This window comes from Camelina sativa, chromosome 10, assembly GCF_000633955.1.
Source record: "Camelina sativa cultivar DH55 chromosome 10, Cs, whole genome shotgun sequence".
Classification (NCBI taxonomy): Eukaryota; Viridiplantae; Streptophyta; class Magnoliopsida; order Brassicales; family Brassicaceae; genus Camelina; species Camelina sativa.
The window spans coordinates 12,513,034-12,525,508 of NC_025694.1; the positions used below are offsets into that span (position 1 = coordinate 12,513,034).

The 12,475-nt window shown below is 36.4% G+C and overlaps 4 protein-coding genes across 4 annotated transcripts; 3 read left to right on the plus strand and 1 right to left on the minus strand.

Moving 5' to 3' along the window:
• LOC104718677 lies at positions 998-3,460 on the plus strand. Its single transcript, XM_010436466.2, has 8 exons — positions 998-1,085; positions 1,171-1,210; positions 1,316-1,419; positions 1,535-1,565; positions 1,654-1,838; positions 1,941-2,001; positions 2,140-2,381; positions 2,603-3,460. Exons 1-8 carry the CDS (start codon positions 1,062-1,064, stop codon positions 3,239-3,241), a joined length of 1,326 nt encoding a protein of 441 aa, XP_010434768.1. The 5' UTR covers positions 998-1,061; the 3' UTR covers positions 3,242-3,460.
• Positions 3,473-5,450, plus strand: LOC104718676 (probable enoyl-CoA hydratase 2, mitochondrial). The gene is made up of 7 exons (XM_010436465.2): positions 3,473-3,777; positions 3,941-4,110; positions 4,202-4,276; positions 4,504-4,594; positions 4,684-4,735; positions 4,833-4,936; positions 5,046-5,450. The coding sequence occupies exons 1-7, from the start codon at positions 3,618-3,620 to the stop codon at positions 5,297-5,299; spliced, it is 906 nt and encodes a 301-aa protein (XP_010434767.1). The 5' UTR covers positions 3,473-3,617; the 3' UTR covers positions 5,300-5,450.
• On the plus strand, positions 6,805-8,676 carry LOC104718678 (protein diaphanous homolog 1-like). Its single transcript, XM_010436467.2, has one exon. It carries the CDS (start codon positions 7,143-7,145, stop codon positions 8,532-8,534), a length of 1,392 nt encoding a protein of 463 aa, XP_010434769.1. The 5' UTR covers positions 6,805-7,142; the 3' UTR covers positions 8,535-8,676.
• LOC104718679 (homeobox-leucine zipper protein HAT4) lies at positions 9,783-11,285 on the minus strand. The gene is made up of 4 exons (XM_010436468.1): positions 11,023-11,285; positions 10,592-10,893; positions 10,321-10,400; positions 9,783-10,231 (listed from the first exon to the last, which is right to left on the minus strand). The coding sequence occupies exons 1-4, from the start codon at positions 11,186-11,188 to the stop codon at positions 9,907-9,909; spliced, it is 873 nt and encodes a 290-aa protein (XP_010434770.1). The 5' UTR covers positions 11,189-11,285; the 3' UTR covers positions 9,783-9,906.

Genomic DNA, 12,475 nt, shown 5'->3' on the forward strand with positions numbered 1-12,475 from the left:
CGTTCACCGGATCTCATCATCTTTACCACCATCACTTTCACCGGATTTCATCATCACCACCATTATTTCGTTTAACGAATCTCACCGTTTTCACCACCATCTCCTTTCACCAAATCTCATCATCGTAACCACCACCTCGGTCGCCGGATTTCATCATCGCCACCACTCTCCACCGGATCTCATCTTCACTACACAAGTCCGCTAAATTGAGAAAAAGAATTAAGGACAAAATTGTCTTCTCAACATTAAAATAAATACCTATATCTGTAATCATAGACAAAAAGTCCTAATTAAACAATACTCTTCGAAATAAATGATTATCTCATAATTAACTCCGAAAATAATCATAAATGCAAAAATAAGTACTTGAAAAATCTCTGATTTGTTATTGTTTTGGAGTGAAAAATAAATATATTTTTCTTTTTCTGATAATTAGATAATGTTTTGTTTTTTTTTCTAGCCAAAACAACAAAGAAACTACTACACATGCATGAGAAAGTGAATCGAATATCCGTATAAACGGGGAACATTACAAGATGAAATGGATGTGGGAGTAAAAGCTCTCCACACAGAATCTCCAGAAAGATATAAAATGCAAAAAAAATCCTCTAATATATTCGTTGTATAAAAGTATAAAAATTGAAAGAAAAAAAAAAGTCTTTTTATAAAACGAATAAATTAAAAGGAAAAATCTCTAAAATATATAAAACTGGAAGAAAGAAAGAAAAAAAGTTAATAATAATACGAAGAAATAAATCTCATTTTCCCCCTAATTAAATTCATCCAATTCTTAATTGAATAGCCCAAAAAGCCTTTAAATTAATCTCCGTATTAAACTATAGGCCCACTCATAATGTAATAAGGTCCAATACTAAATTATGTTTTTCCGCTCCCAAATAATCTTAAAAGAAAATTAGCGCGCGAAACCATAAAAAAATGAAAACGCAAAAAACAAACCTCTCAGTNTCACTCAGTCTCAGATTTGCAGACTCAAAACGAAAAAAAAAAAGAAAAAAAAAAGAAAAAAATTGAGAAAGAGAGAGACGAAGCGGAGAGCTGTAATGGAGAACTTTAGCTCAGTAGTGGTGAGAAGTTTATTTCTGTATAATCTCCTTTGTTCCCATTTTTATGAAATTTGTTGCTGAAATCTCCGTGTTAATATTTTTGTAGGAGGAACCTGGATTCTCCGATTCAATATCTCCCATTTCCGGTGAGTAGTAGTTCATTTACTGGGTTTAATAATATCTCTCTTATTGCAAATTCTAGGTTTTCTGACAATTTTTTTTTCAATTTTTTGGGTAATAATTTCGTACAGAACCACCAGATATTAGGAATTGGTTTCCCAGTTATGTTTATGAATCGGTACCGTCTTGTTCTTCAATCAACGACATTGAAAACGAAGTCGATGTGGTGAAACAGGTGATCATAATATCTCACCTTTTTAGGTTTTTTTTTTTTTTTTTTTTTNTTTTTTTTTTTTTTGTTAAAAACCCTTTTATAAATTTCTTGTTCTTTTTTTTTTTTTTTTTGGCAGGTTTCAGATCACTCTGAATCACTTCCTTCTGGTAATCTTTCTATTTTGGTTTAAGTTTATTGATCATGTGGCTATTGATGGATTTTTGTTTTGTAACTTTGAATCTATTTGCTTCTCAGAACCTCCTGATGTCAGAAACTGGTTTCCGAGCTATGTCTATGAATCGCCATTGCTGGATACAAGTGATGGTTTTGAATTGTCTGTTCCTGGAGAAAGTGTATGTATAAAGGAGACCGAAACAGATATTGAAAGAAACCATGGTTGTCCTAGTTTATTTGAGCAAGAACTTGTCTCTTCTATAAAGGTATTATTGCAATTGAACTACATCAGTGGATTTTCATATGAGTCTATGTCTTCTTCGCTGGTATGCTTATTGTTTCTCATTATCTGCTGTTTTTTCTATCAGGCTGATGACTTGGTCTCCTTACAGGATACAGATCTCTCTCAGTCCCTGTCTTTTATTTCGGGTGAGTACAGCCAGTTTTTTTTGTATATGTTACTGATGTTTGCTCTCTTGAAATGTGTTATTATTGAACTGACTCAGGTTTATACAGTTTAGAACTGTAGAGTTGAATCTTACATGTTTTATGTCTTTGTTGTATTAGAGCCTCCTGATGTCAGAAACTGGTTTCCAAGCTATGAGTATCGATCTCCTCAGCTTTCAGACACTCATGATGAACTTGGATTTTCTTGTTTTGAGAAAGATGAGTTAATCGTTGACGAGAGTGACACAGAGGACGGAAATGGTTCTGGTATTTTTCGAAAAATTAAGAGCAAGCAAACGACTGTTGGTCTTGGCAGGTTAAATTCAAATGATTACTACAAGGATAACATTGCAACAGAGACGGTAAGTAATGTTCTTGAACCATCTAAACATTGAGAAATCATTGCTGCTCATTATACTATGCAAGCTTGCCACATCATCTGTAGTCTAAAGAAAGAAACTTGTGTGGATAGTTTTAAAATTAGATGAAATCCAGTGGTCATTTACTATATTAATTGCACAGTTTTGTGTTGACTCTCGATCCTGTTAGTTCTCACTGACTCTTTCTCGATTCTACATGTTAGGAGGTCTCATCAGACAATGCTTATTCAGACCAAGAAATGGAAAAGCAGTTCTCAGTTAGATTGTTCAATGCCTCAGAGAAAGAAGTGAAACCAAAATCAAGCTTCGAGCAGGAACCGTTATGCTGTGAACCAAAAGAAGAAGCAAAGATTAACCCCGAAGTTTCCCGGTACAACCAAAAACGTAAATCACCCCCGAAGAACGAAGATTCTTTACATGAGCTGAGACCTAATCATATCCAAGAAACCATTTCCATGAACTCCAGCAGACAAAAGTCTCCAATAGAGCAAGAATCAGATGACAAGGAAAATGTTCATCGTGGACAAAGCACTAACTCTGGATTTGTGACAACGAAAAAGGCAAGATTCAAAGAAGCAAGAGACCAATGTTCCGTGGCGAAACCAAATACAGGAGTTCAGCTGGAATGTTCTAGAAGTAAAGAGTTGAAGAATATGGCTGCGGAGGAGAAAGACAAAGAGGAAAGAAAGAGGAAGAGAAGAGTTTTGGGAGAAATCTCAAATCACCAGCCCTCCGGAGCAGATGAGATCGCAGGAAAATGGCGTTGCCCACAGAAGAACAAAAGGAACATAGTTCCACCATTGAAGCAGCTTCGACTTGACGCATGGATACATAACGTCTGAGTCGTTTGAGTAGTCTTCACCATTTCACCAACAATGTTGTATTGCATTCTTTTCCTTTCTCTTTTGTAATCCTCCTCCATGTTAATAAGCTGAGCCTAACCAAAAGTAACCCGAACCAGACGCAATAACCAGAGTAGATTTTGTACCGGTCATGTCCGGTACAGTTCTTTCAGAGACTGGGTGTTGAATGATGATGATAAGAAGCAAATTAGTACTCAATAAGGATGCTTTCCCCCTAAATTAGTTTACTTTATTGTTTCTCTCTTGATTTCTAGAACTTGCATGATCAAGAAGCGTTTTTTCGGACAGAGCAAATCTGTTTAATCAAAAAAAAAATCAAAACTTTGGGTGTGGTCACGGTTCCGAGTCGGTGAAGATGAGCTTCGTCAAGTACCTCCGCCGAGAAAGTTTGCTCCAATTAGCCGGAAAATCATACCTTAGCCGTAACTACATGCTTCAGACCTGCCGGAGTCTTATAATCCAAACCGCTTCGACTGAATTTGTCAAGCTTAATCGTCTCTCTGGTTCCGATTCCGGTAATTTCACCCTTTCCTTGTCAACCTTTGTCGAATTGGTTTGTTTCTTTGAGTTTTCATTTCTGTAGATGATTACTGAAATGGTTTCTTGAGAGTGTCTGGACAAAATCGATGCTAAAGGAATGATTGACAAAAAGTATTTCTTTGTGTTTATGATTTATAGGTATAATCGAAGTCAATCTAGATAGGCCTGTTGCCAAAAATGCCATTAATAACGAGATGCTGAAAAGTCTCCTGAACACATTTGAGTCCATACATCAAGATAGTTCAGCTAGGGTTGTCATGATCAAAAGTCTGGTTCCTGGAGTTTTCTGTGCTGGTGCAGATCTGAAGGTAGTTTTGTCATTACTACCACTTCTCCCGGAATGTTCATAACCGATTTGTTTAGCCATGTTTTAAAATTTTTGGTTTGTTTGGATGTCAGGAACGTAGAACTATGAGTCCATCTGAGGTTCACACATATGTCAACTCGTTGCGCTACGTGTTCTCGTTCATAGAGGTATGCTCTCATTTATCCTTGTTGGTGCTCATAGATTAGCTACTACTGTCATTAATGGAAAGATTGTTGGGAATTAATGTATACCACATTTGTAGAATTATCTCAGCTTTATCAAGATTCAGAATTGAATAGAGTCTTCAACTTATAGTGAAAAGGAATTTATAGTAGTTCTACTCTTATATGAAGACTTGTGTTTAGTGACTGACTTTAAAGACTTATGTTTCTAGGTACTGAGTATCCCAACTATTGCTGCAATAGAAGGTGTGGCACTGGGAGGTGGACTCGAAATGGCTCTAGCTTGTGATCTTCGAATCTGTGGTATTTACATATCTGGTCATACTCTTATTATAATCAACCGGCTAATATAAGTACATATGGTTAATACTCACAAATTGAAAAAATTTCAGGCGAAAATGCAGTTTTTGGCTTGCCTGAAACAGGACTTGCTATAATCCCTGGGTATATTATAAGCTTCATCACTCTTTGACAAATGATTTCTCTTATTACCCTTTTTATCATTCCTCTGATAAGTTTTTTTCTGTTTGCTTCTATGTAGAGCTGGTGGGACACAGAGGCTCTCGAGGCTGGTTGGGAGATCGGTATCAAAGGAACTTATATTCACAGGTCGAAAGATTGATGCAAGAGAAGCTGCAACTAAAGGTCCTTGACTATTCAAGTTGCATTTCTTATAACGACTTGTAAACTTCTTTTGGCAATATACCCCAAATAAGGATTGATTCATATACTCCTTTTTTCTTTGGTGGTGCAGGGCTTGTGAACCTTTGTGTTACGGCAGGTGAGGCTCATGAGAAAGCAATTGAAATGGCACAGCAGATAAATGAAAAAGGTCCATTGGCTATAAAGATGGCGAAGAAAGCGATTAATGAAGGAATAGAGACGAATATAGGTTCGGGTTTGGGGGTAGAAGAGATGTGTTATCAGCAGCTTCTTTATACTCAAGATCGTCTTGAAGGATTAGCTGCTTTTGCCGAGAAGCGCAAGCCTCTTTACACTGGCAAGTGAAAACCGTACCTTGCAAGTCAATCAATGAATCATCATTAGAGTCCAATCAACTTTAGTTTCAATAACCATTTAATTGGATGTTTATAACCCGAATGGTTTAGGATTATAATTATGTTTATGTCACAGTAAGCAAGGAAACACTTAAATATCACTGCTTGTGTTTGTGCATAAGGATAGGAAAAACCAAAAAGGAGGAAAGAGCACACAAGCTAGAAAACTAAAGTTGGTCAAAACTTAAAACTAGTGGTTATTCTTTATGCGTATGTTTTAAGCTAATTGTTGAGTTCACAAATGCATCTTCTTGAAGTTTGCTGTGTGAAAAAAAACATAAAAAATGACTGTCAAAGAAAAAGTAAACCCAACAAAACAAAACAAAAACTAATTAAGAGTCGATAAAAGTAGCCGACCAAGTGATCGACCGCCCCACCAATGTGGTGTCAAAATGATGTGGTCGTGATTAGACACTTTTTTCAGTTTGACCTGTTAAATTTATTTTTTTTCTTTTTTAGTAATTCTTTGACTAATCATAATACCATATTAACTAAACCTATGTTTCCATTCATCTATGAAAAAAATATTTATCGAGTAGTGTCGGATTCATATAACAATTTTAAAACGTGTTGAGAGATTCTAAATCTTAAACCCTTACAATTCAACAACATAACAATAAGATAAATTCGTTTGTTCTATTCCTTTTTTTCTTCGATTTTCAAAGTTTATTATATTCAGAAAGTATAGATACCTTATCGACAAAGTTTTGGTCTTAAAAGAAAAAGAATCGTCCCTTATTTTTTATCTTCCCAAGTCCGGTGGTAATTGTGTTAGAAGGATTTTGTATTTAGTTAGTGTTTAATTAGGGTTTTCAGACAAAGTGCTGCTGTGTTAAAAAGAAAAAAAAGCTTAGCGTAAATAAACCAAAAGAAGAGAATCAAGATTCCTCCGAGGGTCATATGCCTACGCGACCTACTCTCTGTCATATTCACTAAACGTATTATCAATTAATTGCTCTATTTATTCTACCACCTTTTTCATTTAACAACTTTTAGATTTTGCTCTCTTAATCGTATTATACAACCAAAACAAGATTATCGGTTGGAGCGGATTGTAACTGAAGTATGAGTTGAACAATTTGGTGTGTCTGTGGGGAATCAAAACAAACATCTAATTTCGAAAGTTATTAAACTAGTAAAAGATGATAAATATTTTGATTCTCCACATACGACGTCAATTGTTAAACTAGTACTATTAGATAGTGAAAATTGATCTAGGGATTTGGAGATTTTTGCTAAGATGAGGATTTTAACTGAAAAAAAAAAGAACATAAGAAATCAAAAGGGGAGGGCTCATAGCTATCATCAATCTCTTAGAATCTAGATCTAGGGCATGAATTTTTTTTTGTATCCCTTTCTCCAATGAAGAGTCTCCATATTTATACACGTATTCACTAGGTTAATTTTGATATATCCCTCTCCTCTTTTTTGTAAATTTTCCTATGCTCTATCCTTTGATTTTCTCTTTTCCTAGCTGATTTCCGTTCTTCTCGTAGGTTGGAAACTTTCCGTTTTTTCTTTAAAGTCGGCAACCATGAATGGGTTGTATAGGTAATTGAGTGGGCTAATTTTAATTTGGCCTATGATTATGTAAGGGTTGACAACTTATATGCAACAGTCATATTCAATCTCTTTTTTCTTCTTCTTACATTTTTTATAGTCGGAAAAAAAAAACAGAACTTAACCTCTAAGTCTTAGCATTTCCACTAACTCATCTCTCTCTCTCTTCTTTCATCACCAAAATAAAGAACCTTTACAAACTTCTCTCTACAACAGTCACTTTTTTCTCTTCAATGGTGGAAGCAAGAAGCTCGAAGAAACCAACCCAATTGGGTAATAAAGAAGAACAAAACCCTACAAAATTCTACTCTCGGTTCATTTTCAAAGCTCTCCTCCTCACCGTTCTCTGCGCCGTCGTACCTGTCTTCCTCTCTCAGACGCCCGAGCTCGCTAACCAAACAAGACTCCTCGAGCTTCTCCACCTTATTTTCGTCGGCATCGCCGTCTCCTACGGCCTCTTCAGCCGCCGTAACTACGACGGAGGAGGAGGATCAAGCAATAGTGATCACAACAAAGCTGATCATCATAATAACAACAATTCGCACTCCTATGCCCCTAAGATTCTTGAAGTATCCTCTGTTTTTAACGTTGGTCACGAGAGTGAATCTGAACCGTCCGATGATTCCTCCGGCGACCACCGTAAGTTTCAGACATGGAAGAACAAGTACCACATGAAAATCCCCGAGGTTGAGTCTCGTTTCGTCGATCGAGTAAGTTCAGAGATCAGAGAGAAACCTCTGCTTTTACCTGTTCGGAGCTTGAACTATTCTCGTGTTCCTGATTCCTCCGGCGAAAACTCCGGTCGATGGGATAAAGTGAGATCCAAAAGAAAGATTTTGAAGACTCTCGGTGATGATAACGGTGATGTGCTTCCTTCTCCGATTCCATGGAGCTCAAGATCATCATCATCATCATCGTCAAAGGAGATTGGATCTCTACCGTCCATTAAGAATCTGACTACAGTTGAATCACAGCCGTTGATCAAGAATCTGACACCATTTTCTTCTCTCTCTTCTCCAAGAAAGTCGAATCCTTTACCTAATCTCGCATCTCCGCCACCTCCGCCTCCGCCTCCACCGCCGCTACCGGCTTTTTATAACTCATCGTCGAGAAAGGCTCAACCGGGAATTTACAGGGTTGAGCGGAGGGAATCAGTTCACAATACCAAATTTGGAGGCGGTGAGTTTCATCCTCCGCCGCCTCCGCCACCACCACCTCCGGTGGAGTATTATAAGTCACCTTCGACGAAATTCAGATTAAGTAGCGAACGGAGAAAGTCGTCGGAGCAAAAGATGAGAAGAAACTCTCCTAAAAAAGTGTGGTGGTCTGATCCAGTCGTGGAATCCAAGGAACAAGACACGGAGAAGAATGATCAACGAAGTTACTTGGGAAGCAAGGCAGACGAAGAATTCGAGAATGAAGAGCAGAGAATAAGAGAAAATGAAATCCACAACGAAGAGGTTGAGAAGAAGATAATAGAGGAAGAAGGAGTTTGTGAGAGCAACAATGTCAGTGACGTAGACAAGAAGGCAGATGAGTTCATTGCAAAGTTCAGAGAACAGATTAGGTTACAGAGAATCGAGTCTATCAAGAGATCTGCTAATAAGATCTCTGCTTCGAGGTAGAACGTAGTAATTATAGGAAAGAAATACATTTTCAGTTTATGTTGGTTATCATCATAAGGTTGTAATATTAAGGAGAACAAACATTTTTGTTACATTTTTATTCAGCCAGGAAAATAAAAACTGGAATGGAGATGTATGTGAATTACAAACTCAGATTAAAAATACCCTAATCTGTTCAGATCATTAATGATAGACTCGATTCTCTGCGGCGAAAAGCTTCATAGATTAATGATCTGATGAGAATGAGATGAGGCTTGTCTCCAAAGAGAGTCAGTCTAATACCAAGTTGCTTACATAAAAAGCCAGTTAATACGGATATTGTCACAACAAGAATCAAATACATCCAAAAACGTTAAACGTATCCCTAAAGTAAGAAAATTTATCTAACTCGTGGGAAAAGGCTTGCCAATCTGACATGTAGCATTTTCAGCATCTCAGAGCAGTCTGATTGAAACACCATCGAAATGAGCTCTTTGAACAAGAGTACAAGACACATTTTTCTTTGGGATGTGAATGTTCTAGTTCTAGGCCTTGATGTCTCTTTGAGATGCCACTACCTATCGACCTGATGGTGCAAGGATCTCCCGATTGTTTTCGGGCTCTTTACCGGGATAATCTCCTCGTCATATCCATCCAGCCCGGGTACAAATCTCCGCTCATGAAAATCATCAATTGTTGTATCAAAACATTTATATTTGGGCTAAGTGGGTAGATAAGAAAGAAGTGTAGCCTATTAGCATAACCTCCATTTCAATAAGGCCTAAACTCTCGCTTGACCCATACTCATGTACGACCATATATGGTAATATCCTCAGTTGCAAGATGTAATGGTACCAATTCACCAGTAGATTTTGGCCCAACCTATATATAGTCGAACTTAAATAATTCAACTATTAACAAAATTAAATAGGCTGAAAACAAGTACACAGTTCAACTATTTTTGTTCACAATTTAGTATTTTAACATACGCCAAATGAAACAGTTTGGACCATTTGTTTTTCTCATTTCCTACATCAAAATGTACTTATTCCTTTGTCGCTAGACTCTAATTATTATTATCGCAATAAATTTTCTTGTCATAGTTGTCCAAAATAATTATTGCAGCAAAACAAAAAAAATGATTTCAAGTCGCAATATTGGATAATTTGATTTTGATGTTTATAGGAAAATATATCGAATAAATATGGCTGTAGACATTTGTTGTTGTTACTCGTTAGCATGAACATGTTGGTTTTAATAATCAACAAAAATATAAATCTGTTTTTTCTTCTTTCTAAAAATACATACATGTTAACAACTACATCCATTCTGGTCCCTGAAACTTAAATAAAATGACCAAAACACCCTTCGGTTGCCAAGTAAAAAAATAGACTTAGGACCGAGGACGAAGAGCGTCAAAAGTCAAGCCGTGAGATATCCTCGCAGCAGGAGCCCAAGCATTGACCGGCAACGACCGTCGGTGGTGCGCTGACGTTGCAGCCTGAGGTGGTTGTGGTTGTGGAGGGACCGACACGTGTTCGCACGAAGGGCACATGGTCAATGTGGTTGGTGGGCTCATGTGCATGTAGAACTGAGGAGAGAGCTTCAGTGCCCTTAGCTCCGTTACTTCTTTCTGTAGCCTACGGTTCTCTTCCGTTAGATTCTCGCAGCATCGCCGTAAGAACTCACAGTCAACCTCAGTCTGCTTAAGCTTTGTTCTGTTATTATTACCAAAACACCCATATTAGCAAATCGATAAATCAGGGGCAAATCGGGAAACAGAGATGTGGTTTTTTTCGTTCTTTACCTAGCTCGTCTGTTCTGAAACCAAACTTCCACTTGTCTAGCTCTTAATCCTAGTTGCTTAGCCAATGCTTGCTTCTGCTTCTGTTAAACAAAAAAAGTTGAAAACAACCTTGGTTCAGTCGAAATTTACGGAAATGCCATTAACAAATTAATATCTGCATTTATTACGAGTTACCACAACCAATACTACTACTAGTAGAAATGTTTTTTTTTTTCTCGTCAACAAGTAATATAATAGTCTCGTTGAATACAATGATGTGAATTTATTTTACCGGATTGAGAGTACTGTGATCTTTGAAGGTTTCTTCGAGAATAGCAGATTGATCTTTGGAGAGTCTAAGTTTTTTCCTGGAGTTATCACCGTCTTCATCGTCACTGATTCCTCCTCTTGAGCCTTGTGGATCTGTGTCTTCTTCTCTCTCTCTTCTTTTTCCGGTAGAGCTTGAGACTGTGCTGTTAGGTGAAGATACACCGGCGTCTTCGTGTCCGTATTCGGCTGTCGAGGGTGCTCTGTTCACGTCGATTCCACGGATGAAGGTTCTTGTTTCTTTTTGAGATGAATCTGAGTTTGGAACTGCATGCATAACATTAGCAAGAAAGCAAAAAAAAGTAAGACTTTGTTGAGTTTTTCCTGGAAAATGAATTATCTTTTTCTCGGGAAAAAAAATAACAGAGGAACCAAGAAAGATATGAAGTATATTACCTGAAGAAGTGAAACTCTCGTTCCAGGAGGATCTACGGGGTAATCCAAAAGAAGAAGAAGGAGTAACAGAAACAACAGATGGATTTGGTTTGAGATTCATCTGTTTCTTTTGATAATTCAAGCCTAAGCTTAAACCCAAGTCGTCTTTCTCCAACATCATCTTCATCAACAATAAGAAAGACTCTGTTTTTGCAATAAAGTTTCCTGCTTTTTCTTTTCCTTTTGAGAGAGAGAGAGAGAGAGAGAGAGAGAAGAGAAGATGAATGGGCAAGTATAATAAGGAAGAAGGAGAAGAGTTAATATAGAGAGGTAGAGAGAGAGAGAGAAATATTTTTTTAAATTTTTTTTTTCCAATCATGAGTGTGTGACTTAGCTGAGTCAATTAATAATTGATACTTTGGTTCAATGAAATAATTTTATAATTCAGAAACTTTGCTTCTTTGCCCCCTCTTAAACTCTCTCAACCTAATCAAATCTAAAAGAAATAGTTGTATGATAAAATAATAATTATAGTCACACCATTAATGATTAATGTTGATATTAATGTATAACATCAAATTTTCTCAGTCAAAGATGATTTCAAAGTTCAAACTATCATTAATAGTTCATTTTGTAGGATATATTATTCATATGACTTTTAGTCGACTTCTCTTCCTCTTAAGTCTTAACTAACAAACAAATTATGACGAGAACAAAATCTAACAATCATTATTTTATTTTGATATGGTTTACATTGTTTTCAATTCCTTGCATTTAGTATTACTTTTCGTTTTTTTTCCAATCAAATGGTCTGGTTTATAACGTGACTAGATTGTTGGGACGTGAGAAGATATGAACTAGTCAAACAAAACTTGCAAATCCTCTTTGAAATGTATTAACATTGGACATTTCATTTTCTTTCCACTATACTATCTACACCCAAACAAAATTATACCTTATAAATTACCATGAACAGCTAATATATTTATTTAGTCAAAGTTTCATACTAGTAATATTCTAGGAATTTATCAAGTTTTTGCCAAGACTTGACTTTATTTTTATGGGATTTTTAAAGGTAGAAATGATAATGCTAAATTGTTTTTATTGCTATAGTCGAGAAAGAGTATAAAAAAAAAATGATTCCCCTTATTATGGCTCTAAAGGCCAAGAGTCACGCTTTGTTGCACACTTTCAAAAACTTTTACTTTTGAAGCATCATCACCGAGAAAAAAATTAATTAAAGAACAACTAAGCAAAACGGTTGAATTGAATTCAAACTTCTTTTTATGAAAAAAAAAAATAAAGAATCAAACTTCTTTTTCAGATTTTCTTGTTCTCTAACGCATGGCATGCATGGGTCGACCGCATGAGTTTTACTTTTGTCGTTGAACTACTTAATGACCAAAAAACAGTACATTGTACCAGAAAATCAAATTATTAAACTTATCGACAACTTATAATGATGTTTATGACT

What these genes read in the sequence shown, in the direction of transcription:
- LOC104718679 (XM_010436468.1), bottom strand. Translation starts at nt 11,188, where the DNA reads ATGAAGATGATGTTGGAGAAAGACGACTTGGGTTTAAGCTTAGGCTTG. An exon ending in ATCACAGTACTCTCAATCCG is followed by an intron (nt 10,401 to 10,591) that starts GTAAAATAAATT and finishes TTTGTTTAACAG; the next exon opens with AAGCAGAAGCAAGCATTGGC. An exon ending in TTTCAGAACAGACGAGCTAG is followed by an intron (nt 10,232 to 10,320) that starts GTAAAGAACGAA and finishes TAATAATAACAG; the next exon opens with AACAAAGCTTAAGCAGACTG.
- LOC104718678 (XM_010436467.2), top strand. Translation starts at nt 7,143, where the DNA reads ATGGTGGAAGCAAGAAGCTCGAAGAAACCAACCCAATTGGGTAATAAA.
- LOC104718677 (XM_010436466.2), top strand. Translation starts at nt 1,062, where the DNA reads ATGGAGAACTTTAGCTCAGTAGTG. An exon ending in CTCTGAATCACTTCCTTCTG is followed by an intron (nt 1,566 to 1,653) that starts GTAATCTTTCTA and finishes TTTGCTTCTCAG; the next exon opens with AACCTCCTGATGTCAGAAAC. An exon ending in ATAACATTGCAACAGAGACG is followed by an intron (nt 2,382 to 2,602) that starts GTAAGTAATGTT and finishes TCTACATGTTAG; the next exon opens with GAGGTCTCATCAGACAATGC.
- LOC104718676 (XM_010436465.2), top strand. Translation starts at nt 3,618, where the DNA reads ATGAGCTTCGTCAAGTACCTCCGCCGAGAAAGTTTGCTCCAATTAGCC. An exon ending in TCTCTCTGGTTCCGATTCCG is followed by an intron (nt 3,778 to 3,940) that starts GTAATTTCACCC and finishes TATGATTTATAG; the next exon opens with GTATAATCGAAGTCAATCTA. An exon ending in ACGTGTTCTCGTTCATAGAG is followed by an intron (nt 4,277 to 4,503) that starts GTATGCTCTCAT and finishes TTATGTTTCTAG; the next exon opens with GTACTGAGTATCCCAACTAT.